General features: G+C 40.5%; 1 protein-coding gene across 1 annotated transcript in view; it reads left to right on the forward strand.

Moving 5' to 3' along the window:
- The window catches only part of arhgef39 (Rho guanine nucleotide exchange factor (GEF) 39), a 51,234-nt gene that overhangs the window by 23,336 nt on the left and 6,569 nt on the right, over positions 1-21,329 (forward strand). The window contains exons 6-8 of the mRNA XM_057855136.1: positions 1,550-1,620; positions 8,937-9,065; positions 16,553-16,782. Of these exons, the coding sequence (XP_057711119.1) occupies positions 1,550-1,620; positions 8,937-9,065; positions 16,553-16,782 (430 nt within the window). The remainder of the gene's footprint in view (positions 1-1,549; positions 1,621-8,936; positions 9,066-16,552; positions 16,783-21,329) is intronic.

Genomic DNA, 21,329 nt, shown 5'->3' on the forward strand with positions numbered 1-21,329 from the left:
ATTTTAATCACAGAATAAAAATAAATAAATAAAAATAAAACAAAAATAAAAATAAAGCAAAAACTACTACTACTAATAATCATTGAAATCAGCAATGGAGATAAGCACAACAGGAATAGAAGGCAGGTAGATTGAAATATATAGACAGTTATGGATATGCAGTGCTAAACAAAAGCGTTTTTAGCCCTGATTTAAAGGAGCTAACAGTTTGAGCATACTTCAGACGTTCGGGTAACTTGTTCCAGAGGTGAGGAGCATAATAACTAAATGCTGCCTCACCCTGCTTGGTTCTTGTTCTTGGAACATGCAGAAGACCCGTTCCAGACGACCTTAGGGGTCTATATGTCTCATAGGAATCTAACAAGTCAAGCATGTATTTTGGTCCAAGGCCATTAAGTGTTTTGTAGACGAGCAGTAGTATTTTATAGTCTATCCTTTGACTCACTGGAAGCCAGTGTAGCGATTTCAAAACCGGTGTAATGTGGTCCAGCTTCCTTGTATTTGTGAGGACTCTGGCTGCAGCATTCTGTACTAGTAAAATAAGTGACTTTGTATTGCCACTAGTCGGCGCTACAGAGTTGATGCAAATGACCCCTACAGGGTACAAACCTCAGAGGAGGAGCCTGTCTCAAAAAAAAGGCATTTCCTGTTCCCACTAGGGGGCGCCAGACCTAGGGAGTAATATTTCAATGCAGTCGTGTTCATGCTGGGATACCTCATATACATGTCAGATTGAACGTTGTATGAGGGAGTTCATAGTCCATCCGTGCGGATACATTCATACCTGCGGACAATTTAGAGTGTTCAATCAGCCTACAATGCATGTTTTTTGGGGGGGATGTGGGGGGAAACCGGAGTTCCTGGAGAAAACCCAAGCAGAGTTCATAGTCATTTTCTGAATTTGGTGTTTTGCCCAAAAAATGGCCAACTTTGGCGTCTCGCCCAGGTCAGGCCCGTGAATGAAAACTCACCATTTTGAGAACTTAAGATCTCATATGTCTCATGAACATTCTCACTAATTTTGAGGAGGATCCAACTAACTCCCTAGGCACCAAGGTCTCATTGTGCACCCTGTTAATCGATAACAAAATAATCCAAAATACCCGATTTCCTGTTGGGTTTGGAATATGGGTGTAAGAGCCTTTTTGGAACAGTTTTGCACGACGTATCTACTCTCCAAATTTCATCGCTCTATGTTGAAAAAAACTTAACTGGACAGGCCTTTTTTAGAAATTCAAGGGGGCGCCACTGAGCCATTTTGTTACATTTTTTTTTCGCAACGTTGCAAAATTATTGAAATTCACGCAAAGCCGCACGTATGTGCAAATTGTGGTGAGTTGAGTTTTGCGAGCATGTTCAAGCTTCCAAATTGGCAATTTTCATTTGAAAATGAAATCTGAAAAAAATCAATCAGTGCATTCTAAGGTTGAATCATTATAGGGAAAAAGAGGACTTGCATTACTAACACTAATCAACATGGATAAGATAATCAAAGGTGGACCTCTTTCAGATTATGTTTTTGATAAATAACACAATTGTGTTTTCTCAGGTATAAACGTTTACTGCAGGAGATGACTGCCAACACGAGACCAGATAACCCAGAGTTCCAACAGCTTTCACGTAAGTGCCTCTCGCGATTGTGTTCCTGTCTATATAATCACACCTCCCAAACCCCGCTGCATGTCAAGGTCAACAATTTTTTTTTTTTATTGTTAAGCGATAAACGCTCTCCATCCCTCGATTAAGTGGGTGATGCTAAGGTTTGCGTTCACACGTTTCCATGTAATTTCAGGTTTTAGTCGCTGCAAGGCAACAACAAGTGATGCGTATTGGATGGTGCAATTTAAATCGCAGGTCACAAAAAGGGATTGGGGGGGACTCGGAGTCAAATTTGGAGGGAAAATACAGAGAGCTAAAATGTCTACTGTCCCACAAGAAGCCCTTATCGTAGACTTCATAATGTATTGACATTACACACTCCCCATTCACTGCGTCACACCTTCCCGAAGGGCGCTGTCCAACACTCCGCTTCATATTAGCAGTTGCTCACATGCAGCGATCTAACGCCGGATTTAGGTTGAAAAAGTACGAAAGCTGTACCGCATAAAAACAGGAAGGATTGTATCAGGAGTGATTAGTTCGAAAATTCAAGGTAATTATTATATTTTTCATACTATGCATATATTTTGAAACGTGAATAAAAATCAATGGGAGAAAATGGCCGCTTCAGCATTGGCATTATACTTCGCAATATTTACGTAAAATAAATGCTACCTGCACAGTTTTTTTTTTTTTTTTTGGCTCTTAACCAAGAATCGAGACTGTTTTACGTCCATATCTGTAAAGAATTCAGGGATTTAAGCTTTTATTCACAAGAATTTTCAATGGAAAAAAGTCTTTGTTTACATATGGCGGACGCTAATTTCCTTACTGACTAGCCTTATAGTTCGCAAAATATTTACTTAAAATAAATGCTTACCTGCATGTTTTTTTTTTTTGCTTTTAACCAAGAATCGAGACTGTTTTACATCCATATCTATAAAGAATTCAGGGATTTAAGCATTTATTCACAACAATTTTCAACAGAAAAAGCTCTTTGGGTAGATATGGCGGCCGCTAATTTCCATACCGACTAGCCTCATAGTTCGCAATATTTACTTAAAATAAATGCTTACCTGCACGTCTTTTTTTTTTTTTTTTTTTTTGCTTTTAAGCAAGAATCGAGACTGTTTTACGTCCATATCTATAAAGAATTCAGTGATTTAAGCATTTATTCACAAGAATTTTCAATGGAAAAAGCTCTTTGTGTTTCCACTCGGTCAGCTATGACGAAGATATGCCCCCTATGGATCGGCCCCGCGCCACGTGTCTTGTCAATACATTATGAAGTCTATGCCCTTATTATCTTCATTTGGCGAACAAAGACGGCGTTCGCGTTCCCTTTCATTCTCCATTTGCTGTTATTGTCGCAGCATGGCTACGGCCAGTGGAGAAATGAAAGCGAGGCAAAGCTCAACGCGAGTGCAAGTTCTGGTTTGATGTGGATTTTGACATAATTAATTGGGAGTGGATCAGAGGCTATTAAGCAGACGCGATATTAATAAATAAAGTCCTTCAACATCAACACAAATCCCGATAATGACTCATTTCAGTCGTCAAATAAACAGCGAAGTCGACTGAAGTGCGAATATACACAAGGAATTATTTATGTGTATCAATTAAAATCTCATTGCTGATGTGCTGCCTTTGCTTACAAATTAAAACAGCCCGTGACTCTAAGATGAAGGTACATATCTGAAAGTGCTCCACCATCGCCTCTTCCTCTTCTCATTAGTGATCTGTTTTTAAACTCTGCTGCTTTTCATGGGGGTCGGGTATACTTGCGCGCCGGGCGGGGAGAAGAACTTTCCACCGTCAGCTCGATTGTATTGCAAAGGGAATTATTTTAAAAAGATATTTCTGACAAATCACATTGTATCTGATTAAGGAAGCGAGCACACTCCAAGAACTTTGTTGTTGTTGTTTTGTCTTGTGTTGTCGTTCTCCCCTGAAGCTTTTCGTTTCCGCCTTGCTTTGCATTTTGGCTCAATTTAATTGTTATAATTGCAGCACTTTGGGACTTTTTATTTGCCTGCTTACAATGACACCCTGAAGCACGCTAACAAGTACGACCCAAGAAATGAAGCTGAGACTTTGCCGTAAAAGTCCTCCGTGTTGTTCCATGGTCAAATGCTGTCTAAACAGTAAATAAGTGCTTCAAGTATTGTAAGATTTCTTCAGCGTGTCTAATGGGCTCGATGTATTATTAATGCCTCGGCCAGATCTCATGTCAAGAATACGGTAATTAGAAGTTGTTGTTTTTCCGAGGCAGCCGATATAAAATATTCCAAGCGCGCATAACAAAGGGGAAAAGTCTACACGGATGCCTTGTTTGGTTTACAATGTAATTGTTGTGAAGTTAAGCGAGCCAATTAGGCGGTGATTATTTTAGTAAGGCACGTCGCCGGAGGCCCCGGTTCATCTAAACTTGTATTCCTCGGAACAAAAGTTGAAATGTTGCGCTTCAAATTAAGAATCAGCCACGCGTCCTTTCATCGGATGTGTTAATGATTTTGTTTACAGCTGTAATTTCATGGCTTTATCTTTTTTCTTGTCTGGATGAATTATTATTGTGCAAAACTATCTACATTTTAATGATCACTAATGAGATAATTATTATGATGTTTATCAGATATTTGCTTCAATCAATTATTGCTTACAATAAAGAGGGCTATCCCAAATACAAAAAAAGAGAACGGAGGATTTTGGTATAGAACAACTTTGGAGACTGTCTTATGTAGTCTAGTATTGCATTGTATAGTCCCAATCTGTTCTCCTTGCAAGTTCTTAAAAAAGCTAAGTGCCTTCTCTCCTTATTTTGTGTAGTATTCATAAATATCCTCCTATGGATTGTCACACTTGGACGGAATGGAGTGGACTCACGTTCAAAATTCAGTCTTTATTTAACACACAGTAAATCAGGGGTCCCCAAACTTTTTCCTGTGAGGGCCACATAACTTTTCCCTTCTCTGATGAGGGGCCGGGGTCAGTTTGCAACAGAAAAGGTGTGACAATTGCAGGAGTGCCTAAATGTAAAAATCTATTGTTTTTCAGAAAGCCACAATCAAATAACCCTTTCTGGATTCTTCACGGAACAAAAGTAAATAATTTTTTTTTTTTTTTTTAAATAATAACAATATAATATGAAGTATAGGGCTGTCAAAATTATCGTGTTAACGGGCGGTAATTAATTTTTAAAATTAATCACGTTTAAAGTGCTTGTGACACGAAAAAGCATGTTTATTTCATAATACACGCGGTATTTTATGCTCCCGAATGATATGGACCGCTTGGATGTGTGTGGAAGCGATTGCTATATTTATTTAGTTTTTTGAATCCCGCGCCAGGAAAATGAGTGACTTCCGGCTTCGGTCTCGCATTGAGGAGGAGGGCGCTGTGACGTGTACGGTAGAAGACGTCCTCTTCACGCTACAGTGTACTGTTGTGTATGAGGACGAAGGATTCAGCTGATTTTGCGGATTAATACTTTTATTTTTTGCATCACGCCAGCCAAACGGCTGCAGAAAAATCATTCTGTATGCGGGAGAGGCGTATGCGCCTTTTTGGAGTTTCAAAAGGTTCCCATTCACCGTGGATATTTACTGTGGGACCATTGGACTTACAAGGAAGTGAGTAAACATCTTGTTTTGTATTATGTCAAATACGAATACAGTGATTACAAAGTAAACACTATAAAATTCCTTTAAATAAAGGACTACTTACGTTTGATCATTGATAGGCATGTGAAAAGCTATCCTCACGCTCATTAGCAGTTAGCTGTTAGCACGTTAGCTACACAACAATTCCAGCCACCCTCCTCCAGGGAACGAACTGTAAATTGCTCTCTGCCGGGCGGTTTGCCGATCCGCAAAGAAACTCGACAACCGGGTCGTCATGTCAAATAATCCAGGCTAGTTATGTGTGATTTTCCACTTCGAAGACTTTGAAACATCCCTCGGTTCGGGTTAGCATGTCGGCTAGCTGTCACTCCTTCTGGTCTGTTTACATTCTCCGAAGCCGGGGAAGGGAAATGACATATGTCCGATTTAGGTGTCATAAAATATCGTTCGGCAGGTGTGACAGTAAAGGTAAAGTCGACTGTTTTGACCATTATGGAGTAATTTTGCCATGTCGTCTTGAATAAATGGATTTTTATTATTTTATATTCCATTTAGCACAAGTTATTTGTCATGACCATGCCATTTATTTAGCAATTGGGGAAAGTACTTGGGTAAAAAGAATATCCTGTAAAAATATTGAAGTAAAGAGACAGAAACAATGACATTTTGCTGCTCTCTTCGTCGCGTTTTCCTCATTGTGAATAGTTCCCCCTCGACGGGCTGACTGGTCCTTCTCAAGCCATTTATATAGCTATTGGGGAAAATACTTGCATAAAAAGAATATCCTGTAAAAATATTGGGAGTAGAGAGACTGAAACAATGACATTTTGCAGCTCTCTTCGTCTCGTTTTCCTCGTTCTGAACAATTCCCCCTCAATGGGCTGAATAGTAAAACCGATGAGCCTAGTCTACCGCTGACGTCATCCACCTGTTGGGGACGCTAAAGCCCTATAATTGTAGGCGTGGCTAACCGGCAGATTAAAAGACTAATTTCTCGTCATCTGCGCTTTGCTAAATTGTTGTATATGGTCGAATCGTCTCAAAATATGATTCTAATTCACATAATAATGCCATTTAAGACTTTTTTCTGGTGTCGTATGCTCTTTAAATATTTGATGCGTTTAACGCACATGCCCCGCTCAAACAGATTAAAATGACAGCACAGTGTCATGTGCACTTGTTACTTGCGTTTTATAGTGTTTTGTCACCCTCTGCTGGCTCTTGGGTGCGACTGATTTTATGGGTTTCAGCACCATTGTGTAATTATTGACATCAACAATGGCGAGCTACTAGTTTATTTTTTGATTGAAAATTTTACAAATGTTATTAAAACGAAAACATTAAGAGGGTTTTAATATACAATTTCTATAACTTGTACTAACATTTATCTTTTAAGAACCACAAATCTTTCTATCCATGGATCGCTTTAACAGTTAATAATGTTATTGCTATCTTGTTGATTTATTGTTATAATAAACAAGTACAGTACTTATTAATATAATATATTATAATATAATATAATAAATAATAATAACACTATTAATAATACAATATAATAAATAATAATAACACTATTAATTAAATCGATAATAACCAAATAACCCTCTCTGGGTTCTTCACAGAAAAAAAAAGCCAGGAAATAAATAACACTATCAAGGGGGGGGAAAAAAAAAAAAATTTTGTTCAAGGGGCCGGCCCAAATGTGGAGGCGGGCCGCATCCGGCCCGCGGCCCGTAGTTTGGGGACCCCTGCAGTAAATGGTCAGAGGCAGGTACAAACTGAGGGTGCTCAGAAGGAGGAAATAACAGGCTATGAAACAAAAATGATCCAAACGAGAAACAAGAGAACCAGGCAAAATGCACTGGAGTAGGTCACTGCAACAGAGGACTTGGTATAGAGGTATAAAAAAACAAACTGTGGTAAAACGCTATGAACACTTACTAAGTACAATATCTGTAGCTACGGGTGCTGGCAGTAGCTGCAACAAAGGACAAAGTCACTCTGGCTCGATACTAGGGAGTGACAAACAATTTAAGCACATGAGGAATGGGGCACTGGTGAGAACAATAGGTAATCATAATCAGAGACAGGTGCGACAGCAGGAAGAGTGAGTGGTGGAAACAGGAGGGTGAGGCTTCAAAATAAAGCAGGAAGAGACAACAACCTGGACATGACAACCCTCACAAAGGCATGACAAGGATTTGTATTTGAACTTGACATTTTATCGGTCCTTCGAGCCGGATTGTTGTATACCCGGAGTTCCCAGAGGCAGAGTCGACATCCTGTCAAGCCCGGGAACGTCCTCGGTTGCCTCACCTCTGCATCTGGGTGCCGAGGGTTTCGCAAAGCCAAAGGACTGAAGGCATCTCGAGGTAGAAAATTCATTCACCCATATGTACAGTATGAGTGATTTTGTACAGTATGAGTGATAGGATTTGCGCGGCTGACCAGTTTTAAGGGGGACAGTGTCCTGTGCGTACTTAAACTCCGTGAAGACAGTCTAGTCTATAAAACTGTATAAACCTTGAGAATACTAGTCCCTATCAAGTAAAGAGACAGCATTAGTCAATAAAACTGGGTAAGGGCAGCGGTGTCCTACGCACGTTTAAACTCTGCATTATTGTATCGATAAGTATAATATACCTAACCGAATAATAAGATAGTATAAAAAAACATTAAGACAATGATCGCCGCCAGACGAAATGGATCGGACGTTGTTGAAATTCGCCCCCCCAGCCAAGGCGCACGGAAACAGCGACAGCCGAACAAAGTGCCGCTCTGCCAATGCTGCCTCCGCGCGCGCCAACTGGGAAGGCGGAACTTCGCGCATTCTCTTCTTATTTTAATCCTTTGTACTGACTCCATGTTTCAAAAGTTTGAAGAACACTCACCGAAAACAGGTTGACAATTTATTCGTCGACAGTGGTCAAAAACAAGGCAAAAACAGATGACGGAGGGACAACTCTGGATCCAAAACAAGGCTACGTGTTTCCGAGCTGCAAAATCTGTCTTATCTCAGTGTCCAGTGTTTTTTTATGTCCGTGGGCCGGCTGAAGGTGTGTCCAGGCGTTGCTTTGGGATCATCTCTTTCTAGCCGGTTTCGGGCTGTTTAGGTTTGTGCGTGGATGGGATGTGGTTGCCACAGCAACCGGCGCTGGTCTTGACGTCACAAGCGCCTGCTATCAACTTTGTTATCCAGGCTGGCAGTATTTGTTTTAGGACAAAGCGCGCTGGTCTTTGTCCTTGTTCGTTTGTCGGGAGGACTGATTGCCAGAGTTTGGTGCGTCAATCTTGGTCGTGGCGCACACGTTTTGGGCTTCTGTGATAAGATGGCGTTATGTATCTATGTAACTATGGTGTGCTATTTATTTTACATTAGGTGTGTTAGAGTAGTGCAGTCCTACAGTGAATATGAGAAATGATACTATTTCCTGATTGATTATATTACGTGTGTTCGAGTAATGCAAACCGTTAGACGGTGCCTACGGTACCGTTTTGCCTTTTCCCCCTCATGAGCGCAGATAAGGTGATTCACTTTACTGTGTTCAAGGCCACTGAGTGGAGTCTGCCTAAACTATAGTTAAATGAATGTGTTATACTAATGCAAACAATTATATGGTGTGTGCGAGAACGGTACCTTTTCCCTTCAACGTCCATCGCCGTCAATGGCAAACGTTGCGGTAAAGTAACTGAGGTCGTGTGTGTTTTTTGCTGCAGGGGCGGTAGCTGCGGTTGAAGAGCTGCACCAGCGTATCCAGAACAATACCCGGCGCCACGAGAACCACCTGCAGCTGCGCCGGGTGCAGAAACTGCTGAAGGGGCGAAAGACGAAGGTGTTGGCTGCAGGTTAGGGAGACTCTGATCACTTATTCTTTTCATCTCGTTCAAGAGGCACCTCAAACCACCCCTCTCCGCATCTATTGCCGTGTCCTGCGGGACTAAGGAGGGGGTGCGAGTGTAGATATGGTGTAGGTAAGTCTTTTTATTGCTTATAATCAGGGCAACTTATTCGGTCCGACTACTAACTTCCTTCTCGCTGAATTATTTCCCCTCATCCCTACTTGTGGCGGGGTGGCTCTTTTCTTCCCGCGTCCTGTTGTCGGTCCCCGGGGAGGCCGGCCTCCTTGTTGCTCCGCTCGCCCTGCCAATCTCCCCCGGGACCAATTAGAGCCCAGTCTCATCTTGCGGACTCTCTGATAAAAAGGCAGCCAAAGTGTGTGTGTTTTCCAGATATGGTTAATGCATGGATACGCCAAGCCACATATGTGTGCGGGTTTGTTTGTTTTCTTGGATATTGCTGTTGGTGCAAGCGTGGAATAGCAGCGGCATTTCTCTAATGCCGATGTGGGAAGTTTCAAAAGCTCCTTTCATTCAAGTTCTCAGGCCCCTCGCAACTCTGCCGCCTTTCCAGCCAATAAACCCGCAGTCCCACCAGGCCCACTTCAGAGCAGCCGCGGCCTCACACCGACCCATTTTGCTTCCCACCGCACCAGCATCGCCATCTTATGTAGGAGAGAAAAAAAGCAAACCTCTGCCTTTTACAGATGAGAAGCATCAGGCCCCTCAAACATATTAAGTAGCGCCGTTGGAGACGCGGCGTGGGGGGGGGGGCGACGGTGAGACACAAAGCCTGAATCAATGGGACATCGATACAGCAGACAGACGGCCCCGTTTTCCCTCGGAGACGACCGATTTATGTCTGCCTGCTGGTCCCTTCAATTTAAAACAAAGATATCTCGTATTTTGTCATCTTTTCTCAGGTGTCTCCTGAGAAAATTATTTGTGTGGCATCACAACATCACAGCCACTTTGATAAAGGCACCATACGAAGCTCAGCATCAAAATAAAGACAACTAGGAATGCAAAATTCTGTCAATTTACAAAACTGGAAACGTACTTGCTTGATAATACTAGATACGAATCTGGATTCTCAAATGGATAGTGCTTCATTTGACCATATTGGCATTTAACCATTGACGGCAATAGATGTCCGATCCATTTTAACAGAAAATGGAATAAGCCCGCGGTTGTTCTCAAAAGCTCAATTTGACTGGTCACTGCCATTCCATCTAGCAGTGCAACGGTTTGCGGTTCAAAGCCGAACCGTACAGTTCGCCCTGTACGATTCAATACCCCTTTGTGAACCGCGCCTTTTCGGTTTTGCAAATAATTTATTCCGAACGCTTGTGAAATGAATTGGTCGAGCTCTGTGTGTGACGTGAAGCACAGCTGTGGAGAAATTCCCAGTAAATGTCCTATCGCTGTCAAGCACCTGTGTAATAGAAGCCAAGTAACACCCTCTCTCGCTTACGAGCGAAGTGAAAGTGAAACAAGAAAGAAAACAAAAAGCTATGGCGAGTGGAGGAGTGGAGAGACCGAATTTTGAGGAAGCACCGGCTTCTTTCAAATCTGCGGTGTGGCAACATTTCGGTTTCCCCGTGGACTACAAAAAAGTTGCAAGCATTGCTCAGCACTTGTTCCCCATGCTAATGGCAACACTTTTATAACATGACTCCGGCACCTCAGCCGGCATCACCCAATGATATCACTTTCTCAGAGCAGGACAACCCCGAAGATGACACCAGTGAAAACACACGGCGGGCTTCGTTAATTTATTTGCAATGCTTGACCCGCGTTACATTGTTCCCTCGCGGACATACTTCTTCAACAGCGTAATCCCCGACATTTATGAAATGGCACGCAAAGCCATCGAAGATGATTTCGCTAAAGCACATAGTTTCGCCCTGACCACCGATAGTTGGACGTCCCGTGCTATAGAGTGCTACTACCTAACTGTGACGGTCCACTATAATTCATACCTGTCAAGTTGTACGGTCTCGGCGTAATTTGTACAAGTGAGCACTGATTTTTAAATGTGTACGCCGTACGTTACGTTTAAAACCTGTACGTTTTTCGTGCATTGTTTTTTTTCCTCCGTTCGGATTTTGTCAACGTTTCGCCAACGAGACAATATGCGTTAATACAGACATGTCCAAAGTGCGGCCCGGGGGCCAAATGCGGCCTGTGGTCAAATTTCATCCGGCCCCCAGCCTCTGTCATAAGATCAATAACGTCTGGCCCGCACACAGACTTAATAAATTGGTCAGCAGTACTGCTACCAGAAAATGAAGTAGCTTACACACTAAATGCTGCTCCTCATTTACCCACTAAAAGGCAGCAGTACTCTAAGCAACATTACCCCGTGTAAGCCTTGACTTCCAATTTTCTAAAATGGCGACAATCAACAACAACAAAAAGAAAGGTGACTGCAATGGCCAACACTTCAAGGATAGGTGGAAATTGGACTATTTTTTTCACTAAAATACGCAACATTTGTGTCTGCCTCATTTGCAAAGAGACAGTCGCTGTTATTAGAGAGTTCAATGTGAGGCGATATTACCAAAAAAGACCCGCTGACATGTACGACAAGATTACAGGGAAGATACGCAGCAAGAAATTGAAGCAACTTGAAGCTAGTTTAATTTCACAGCAGCAGTATTTTGCAAGAGCCTGAGAGTCGAAAGAGAACGCCACAAAGGCTAGTTGCGAGATTGCTGAAATGATTAATTTAAAAAAATTATAAAGCAAATGTGACACACAGGATGGCTTGATAAAATTTGCTTAAATATATTGGTCTAGGTAAAGGACGTCTGCCAAGGTCGGCCCCCCCACATTTTTACAACACCAAATCTGGCCCCCTTTGCAAAAAGTTTGGACACCCCTGCGTTAATACGTTGGTTGAATGACGCGAGAAAAGTCAGACACTGAGAGGGAAGAGTGTTTGTTGTGACGCTGTAGCAAACGCGATGCTATGCTAGGTGGCTCCAATATTTCCTGACTGTAGCCGACAGCCTACAATCTACGCCTAGATATCGCATGCATATAGAACTACATGCGAAATGACAGACTCGGTAGCGTTAGTAAACAGCCGCCATTTTAGAGCAGTAAACTTCTCAGAAAGGCTCTGTTGTAGTGAACCTGCCTAGCAACCTTAGTAACTTTTTATCTAAAATACTCTTAATTTGGCAAAATCTGGACTTGAGTCTATCTTTAAAGGATGAAACCGTTTTAAAATTTTCACATGTCGAAAGTAGACAGAAGGGAACTAATGCAAAAACGGGAGCAATTTTATCAACTTTAACAGTTGATTCACAACATTAAATGACCTCCAAACATAGCACAGGTTACTATGTTTTTTTGTTTTTTTTTAATGAAAAAAAAACAAACATGAAAGGTAACACCGGCTACTTTGCCAAGTATTTTTTTAATACTGTGTATTTCAGTAGTCAGTCCCTACACTAGCCAAAGAGCTAAGAGGCATTTTAACTAGGGTTGTTCCGATCATGTTTTTTTGCTCCCGATCCGATCCTGATCGTTTTAGTTTGAGTATCTGCCGATCCCGATATTTCCCGATCCGATTGCTTTTTTTTTGCTCCCGATTCAATTCCAATCATTCCCGATAATTTTCCCGATCATATACATTTTGGCAATGCATTAAGAAAAAATGAATAAAACTCGGACTAATATATACATTCAACATACAGTACATAAGTACTGTATTTGTTTATTATGACAATAAATCCTCAAGATGGCATTTACATTATTAACATTCTTTCTGTGAGAGGGATCCACGGATAGAAAGACTTGTAATTCCTAAAGGATAAATGTGACTTTGTATGTTGTGACTAAATATTGCCATCTAGTGTATTTGTTGAGCTTTCAGTAAATGATACTGTAGCCATTTAACTATTCTGCCCAAATGCATGATGGGAAGTGCAACCATGACTGTGCGTAGTGGCACCAGTTGATATATCTTCTCTACGTTGGGAAGTAACATAGGGTGTTAAGAAAAAGATCAACTACTACCTTTCTTCCCCACATTGCTTCCCACGATATTTCTAATTGTTGAGAGAGGGATTGTAAGGCTTTAGCCATTTAAAAAAAGGCTCCAAAGACTGCCAAAATTCACTCTACTCATTTTACGTTGCCTTTTAGCTCTATATATAGGTAAAACGGCGCCATGATAGATTGAACGCGACAATGCGTGAGTGGGTCGTGCAACGCATGCGTTAATTGCATTAAATATTTTAACGTGATTAATTACAAAAAAATTAATTACCGCCGTTAACGCGATAAATTTGATAGCCCTACTTTAAGCCAAAACTAAAGACTCTGGATCAGTGTAAGACATTTTGTCTGTAACGTTAAATACAATTAGAAAACGATTTAATTGAAAAATATATATATTTTAAAAAAAGGCATGTCCAATATTATTTTTGGCGATTCCGATACTTTGAAAATGACGTGATCGGATCCGCCGATCGATTGGGACATCTTTAATTTTAACAGTCGAAAATGTTTACATTTTAAGTGTTTATTTCATTTTCTTAAAAGCAAAATAAAGGCAATTTAAAAAAGAAAAAAAAAAAAGAAAAACGCAAACCGAACCGAAACCGTGATCCCAAAACCAAGGTTCAAACCGAACTGTGGGCTAACTGAACCGTTGCACCCCTAATTCCAACAAGTTACAATGTATTGGACATCTATCGCCGTCAACGGCACTGAAAAAAGGATCATCCGTTGCCGTCCCAAAACTTGACTTTTTACAACTCACTAAAGCTAGTTACTTAAATCGTACGCCCAGTTAAGGCCAAATCTGACCTGTCCTCATTCTGTCACATCTCTTCAGTACAGAGGAGCAGGACCCTTTGTAGATGAACCTTTCATTTCCTGGCCCACCTTTCCTCAGCCCCCCACCACGGCCTTGCCCAAAAGACTTTGTAGTGGAGCCGAGGTGCTCTTTGACAAGGAACACTGAAAAGCCTTTACATGGAGAGGAGTGCTCGGCACCTCCTGCTCTTTGAACCCTCTGCAGCCTCAAAGCCCCGCGGACGGTCAGATGCCGGCAGGGAGTCTGAGAAGTACCCGGTCCACAAAAAGACTCTTCTTCTCGCAGTGCTGCCAACTTCTCACTACCGTGTCGGCATTTTCTGTCAAGGTACACCTGATGAAGTTTAAAAAAAAAAAAAAAAAAAAAAAAACAGCAGTTAGTTCTGGCGTTGAGTCGAATACACGGAATTTAACTTGACGTCTTTGAAGTGCATCCGTTTCAGTACGCTGGACAGCGGCAGCTTTCCGATGCTTAAGCAAACATGCAACACATTACTGCTCAAGCATGAATATGAAGTGATGGCATGTTCTGCTATTCTGTTATGACGGCTTCGTTTGATTTATTGCAAAACAGTCCAACATCAAAAGAATTAACTGTAACTGTAAGGACCGAATTGTTACTCCTTTAGAAAGTGATCAAGTGCTTTATTTTTTAATCGTTTAATCGTTACCTCTAATTGAACAATCCTGCTCTCCTGTTTCAGCAAGTGAGAAACTCTTATCTCCCAAATGTTTTTCCGTGTGACACCCATGGCATTTTAAAAGCAATTTGACCCTTGCACTTCATCTCAACAGGCTTGTCGCTAGCTGAAAATGTCCTCACTCAGCCCGAAAGGCATGGCTAGGGCCACCTAGGCTAACTGGGGTAATTACAAAAAAATACCCCGGACCCATGTTGGCGTGTTCGTCTTTATCTATCCAAATGTCACACTGTTACTTATTAGCTGTGGTTATGGCAGTGCCAATCAAAGAGATGAGTAGCAGCTACATGTCTATAGTGTAACAGCCACTGTTTTTATCTGTTTGCCTACAGGAGTCTAATATTTTGCTGTCGTTTGATGCAAAAGAAATGGTAGAAATACATTTGGCGGAAAATACAGGCAAGACTGAAAAAGCATTTTCTGCTCTTGCACTCCTCTTTAAAAGAAACTGCTGTATTTTAAGCCCAAAAAACTGTTGTGTTTGATAGAATAATATGTCTAAATGCTGCCATAGCAGATTCATGGCACTTTAAGCCCTCAAACTATTTTTAATTTGTCCGTTTTACCCTGAAAACCCCCATTTGGAGACGTCGCACAACCGTTTCAACCCAGCCATAAAACGAAGGTAATTGATTTAGGGCTGCAACTATGGATTATTTTAGTAGTCGATTATTCGATGAACGAGTTAGTTTGAATAATCGAGTAATCGGATAAGGAACCTAAAAAATTAAAATATCTGACCTGCGCCTCAAACGGTATAAAAAAATAAATAAATGAGGATATATGTACAACAAAGGAACAATTGGCTAACTTATATAGCAAAAGTCCGCTAGTTTAAATGCTATATAATGCCAACATTTTTTTACAATGCTGTTAACAAACAGTACAAACACATATTCCCACAAAAAAACGGCTAAATGTACCTTTAAACTAAATTACTAATGTATTAAAACATTAGCTTGATCAAAAACTTATGTTGGTCTTAACAGGGAGCACATGGATTCAGCCATGTGAAATGAGGAAGACTAGGGGGCAGTGTATCCACCCAAATTGATAAAACAAAATGCAAACACTTTCTAAACAAACCATTAAACGCCACTTTAATTGAACGAATACCCGAAGCAGCAAAATTTAATTCGAATATTTTTTTTCTAATCGAATACTCGAGTTAATCGATTAGTCGTTGCAGCACTAAATTAATTAAATTTATAATTCAAAATGTCTGTCGTTTTTAGCTTGGAATTATAAATTGATGTCTCATATTTTGTTTAAAAAAAAAAAAAAGACTTTAAAAAATTATTCACTCACATATTTGAAACTTTTAAACAAATTATGTCACAATGAAAAAAATGGCGTCTGTAAATACGTCACGGATATCTACTATTGCTTAACTGTATTTTTTTTTGTTACTGCTGCATTTTCTCCAATATGTTAGATGATAAATATCGATCCAAACAAAGACAAATTGAAAAAACTTTTAAAAGGATAAATCTATGAAAAAGAAAATCTCAACCACTCCTTGATGTCTGCGATTTTTGCACCCGCGACCCTTGTTATATTACCATGATTCGCCCATAAAATCTCCAAAAAAATCCAGCTGTGGCCATTCACAGGCGTGTCTTGACACCCAGTGATACATGCTAAATGGTGGTTTTCGATCAAAACAAGGTAAGTACACGATAATATCTTGTTAAAGTCATGGCGTCTGTAATTCTGCTCTCGCGTGCTCTCACCTCCAGAAAGGGTTTTGCTGTTTAATTTTTTTTTTTTTTTAAATACCCTCCTGTTCAAAATTTTTCTTCTCCCAGACAATTGAGATTTTAAGCTTTCCTGTGATGTATAACACATGCATATCGGACAAGTTTGAAAGTTGGCCAAATTGGGGGTCTCAGAGCGAAACCTCACGTCACATGAGTGTTTTCCGCCATATATGTGTATATCTTAAATGCGTCTCTTCTGCAGGGAGGTGGTACATCCGCGAAGGCTGGCTGAAGGTCGTTCCAACCAAAGGTTCGGATGTGAAACCCAAGATGTTCTTCTTGTTTTCGGACATACTTCTGCAAGCCAAGCCATGCAGCTCCTTGCATCCCACCGACAGCGAAAAGTTTGCTGGGGAGCACGCGTACCCACTGCAGGAATGTACTGTGGAAAAGGTGTTCGGCAACACTAAGGGCAAAGGGGGCCTACTCAGTGTGAGTGTTTTAAATACTTACTGTATATAAACTCATTGGCTGAGATACATGTCAAATCTATTTGAATTAGGAGCTTTGGCAGCGAATGAACGTCCTACTAGTGACAAATTTAAATTCACAGCAGAGGGACTAAACGATTGGACGACTAGAGTTAAATTCTAATCCCAACAAATCGAGTGACTGCCGGTTGGTCCCTTATGAAATGTATTATAAAAATTCTGTGTGAGTGAGCAAATCTAAAATGTGAATACAGGTAGTACCCGGGTTACGAACGAGTTCCTTTCCTTCGCTGGCAACGTAACCCGAATTTCCGCCTAAGTCGGAATTAACCGCTAAAGTACCCCTAAATACCCCATAAATCTCAAAATAACTATAGAAAAAGATGGATTGTACGTCATTGTACTGTCCTCCCCTAGACGTTGGAGCCAAATATCAAATACACGTCACACAGAACGGTCAAATAAAAGTAAAAAATAAGATACTGTAAGGTACAACAAAGTACTGTTTACGTGACAAAAAAAAAGTGTGTAAGTATCTTATTGTTTACTTTAATAATACAATGCGTTCTGTCCTCACTAAACGTGAAGTTTTTCACCTTGACAAACGACAAACAAGGCAATTGTGGTTTTTGAAGCTTCAAAACGACACGCATTTTAACAATAAAGCACTTGATACAAAACAATTGGTGTTCAAAAGTCCATCTAGTCTGATCAATACGTAAATTTAGTTGATTAAATACAGTAAATTAAAATTAGCCAAACAAAAGTTTGCAAGCTTAAATGCTGCGAACGCTAACGTATTTATTAGGGCTGTCAAACGATTAAAATTTTTAATCGAGTTAATCTCAGTTTAAAAATTAATTAATCGTAATTAATTGCAATTCAAACCATCTCTAAAATATGCCATATTTTTCTGTAAATCATTGTTGGAATGGAAAGATAAGACACAAGACGGATATATACATTCAACACACGGTACATAAGTACTGTATTTGTTTATTATAACAATAAATCAACAAAATGGCATGAACATTATTAACATTCTGTTAAAGCGATCCATTGATAGAAAGACTTGTAATTCTTAAAAGATAAATGTTAGTACAAGTTATAGAAATTTTATATTAAAACCCCTCTTAATGTTTTTGTTTTAATAAAATTTGTAAAATTTTCAATCAAAAAATAAACTAGTAGCCCACCATTGTTGATGTCAATAATTACTTACACAATGCTCATGGGTGTTGAAGCCTATAAAATCAGTCGCACCCAAGCGCCAGCAGAGGGCGACAAAACTCCAAAAAACACATGTAACAAGTGGACATTGCACTGTGCTGTCATTTTTAATCTGAGCGGAGCATGTGTGTTAATTGCGTCAAATATTTTAACGGGATTAATTAAAAAAATTACCGTCCGTTAACGCGATAATTTTGACAGTCCTAGTATTTACATTTCTAATAGCAAATCGCTCACACAAAACTCCACAAACTTTAGCTCTAAATTGAATTACAAATGCATACACAAACATTTATTAGCTGAAACCACTTACAGCCTTATGTGGGCCAAACCAGAGCGCAGCTGTCCTTTATCCATGTCAGATGAGTCTCAGTCATAAGGCGACTGTCCAGCCAGACCCAACGCTGCCAACAGAGAGCAGTGTATCCTCCATCATTGAACAAAGTACTAGGGCTGGGCGATATGGCCTTAAACACGTATCACGGTAAATTGAGCAGATTTACCTCGATAACGATAAATGACGATAAATTCGCCCAAGCGGACTGCTATATAATTTGAAATTTTGAATCAATGCATGAAATACAGATTATCTGTTTCTCGTTGATTTATTTACCAGCTTTCAATTTTATTTAACAATTGTACAAGCAGACGAAACATTAAGTGTATAAAAATATTGTAAACAATAAGAATTCAAGTATGAACATTTATAACAGCTTGAATGGCTTGAACAATGTACATTGTCAAAATCAATATGCCTGTGCAAACACGTCATTGTAACACAAATGACTTATAGCTTGAACAGTACACTTCAAAAAGACAACTTATTGTTAATGGCTGCTGTGACATAATTACTTAACACGATTGTTTACTTCGAGGTTTCAGGTTTTTTTTCCCAGTGCATTTTTTAATACATGCAAGCACACATGAACCCCCACACGAACACACACACATTAAAGCTATATTGATCTTCTACAAATGAAACATTTAAGATTTTATGATGGGAGTAATGACACAGAATTAAGCAAATACAGATAAATAGCTGGGGCCATTAAACGGTTATATTATAATTTTCACTGCTGGATTGTACTTTATGCTAAATGCTTTACCATCACAAAATCTATCAGAGAAATCACACACAGACAGATACAAAATAACGCGAAATACTAATTGCTAGATGCAGTCCGTGCCCAATCCACTCATTAAGTTTAGCCGTTTCGACAAGGTTAGAGCTGCTATCCGACTCCATCACGTTCATTTGTAGCGCTAACGCTAGCGTTAGCCTGTGGCCTGGCTACCAGTAAAAGCACTGAAAGCACCATCTCCGGAAATCGTGAGAACAAGGGAGGACAGCGGGTGAAAGCCTGTCTGGATGCCGCCAAGAGTCTACTTAATATCGGGTGAAAGTTTGGCGAAACGTCCTTAAGCTACACTCCATCACGTTTGCTTGTAGCGTTAGCCACTAGCGTTAGCCTACAGGGCTTCTGTTTGTTTGGCTTCCTGATAACCACGTGACTCCATACGTTAGCATACTAACTGGGGGGTGGCGTGGCTCAGTGGTAGAGTAATTGTCCCCCAACCCAGAGGATGTGGGTTCGAGACACTGAACCATGGTGAGATAGTGTAAAGCGCTTTGAGCGCCTTGAAAGGTGGAAAAGCGCTATATAAGTCTAACACCATTTACCATTCCTAAAGGGGAATGACCATAGCCAAACAACACACCGTCAAAGCGGGATGAAAGACTATATTTTCTTGTTTTATTAAATTACCGAATTTACCGACATGGTCAAAATTACGTCGGTCATCGTGAAGAATTTCGGTACCGGTAAATTTTCGGTTTACTGCCCTGCTCTACAACGTACCATACCTTTGGACTTTTTTGCTAGTTATTTTGGGGTATATCAAGTGTTAATTCCGATTTTCGCGGAAATTCGAGTTACGTCGCCAGCGTAGGAGCAGAACTCGTTCGTAATCGGGGGACTAGCTGCATTATTAACCCAATACTAATGTTGGAGCAGGCGTACAGACATATTTAGTCAAGTAACACATGAGTGAGCCTTTAGCGCAAATGATATTCCACTTATGATGCATGATACATTTGTTTCTTAGTCCATGACGGTGGCAGCGTTTTGACGATAAGACTTGAAATTTGCCTGATTTTTTGAGTGTCAGTTACTTCTTCCTTCAAACCACCCAAAAAAGTTCAACTTTAAATGTTTAGCTCCCTTTGGTCTGAGCCGTCTCCCCGGTCTCCGCACAGCTGCCGGCTGACAAATTACGTCTAAATGATGTAGTCGCTGTCATGAAACATTCAACGGAACGAGTCGCGCGTCATTGAGCGAGCAACCAAAGCGTTTATGCGGCAAGTGTTTACTGCCAATGCCGCGCGGTATCAATATTCATTTCGGCTGGTTCGCCGTCTCGGAGAGCGCTTTATGTTGTGCTGCTAATGTGCGGCACTCTGGTACACGAGCTCCTACGCCGTGCTTTGAAGGGTTTCAATTCCTTCTCATGTGGGAAGGCAGTCGGACAAATATTTTAAGATTAATCGTCAGTCATTTTTGCGAAGAGTCGACGAATCCCCTCAAATGGATAGATGAATTCATACAAATAAAAGTTCATAACATGAGAACATTTTTGAAAATAAATTGAAATAAAACAATAAATAAATGGCAGCGTATGAGTCTATCTTGTGAGAAAACAATTTTATTACCCCAGTAGCAAAATTGGCTCAATCATTCTCAGACAACAAATAAAAAAAACTCATTTGAAATTAGTGCATGCATCATTTGGAGTGCGTTAACAGCCGAGCAATGCAGTGAAGGCTCGCGAGATAATCTCTCAGTTGTTGGATCAGATTAGATGCCAGATCCATCTCTTCCGGCCCTCCAGTAAATACATCTTCCTCAAGCTTTGTCGCTGCTTTCCGCCAGCCGGCCGACCGCCGCGTTATCTAATGGCAGAAATGGCATTTCATTAGCCTCTTATCCCGCCGAGGCCCAAATGCATACTCAATAGCATTACCCGTAATTTCTCATAAGGACACTTTATTGATCCCGGGCCACTACCTGAGCTCAAAGGGAAAAAAAAAGGTCTGTCAGCACCCCAGGGCTCTCCTCATCCGGTGCCATGAAGAATTAAAGCTAAATTAAATTTGACAGCTGTAAATGCCATGGCAATCTATATGCAAAGTTTGTGAGTCCCCCCCACCCAAAAAAAAAACACTTTTATTAAAATTTATTGTATTTCCTCCCCCCTTTCTCCATCAGGGTTGTTTGTTTTGTGACTCACCCTTAGTTTTTCCCCTTCAACTTCCTTTTT

The sequence above is a fragment of the Corythoichthys intestinalis genome, chromosome 13, assembly GCF_030265065.1.
Source record: "Corythoichthys intestinalis isolate RoL2023-P3 chromosome 13, ASM3026506v1, whole genome shotgun sequence".
Classification (NCBI taxonomy): domain Eukaryota; kingdom Metazoa; phylum Chordata; class Actinopteri; order Syngnathiformes; family Syngnathidae; genus Corythoichthys; species Corythoichthys intestinalis.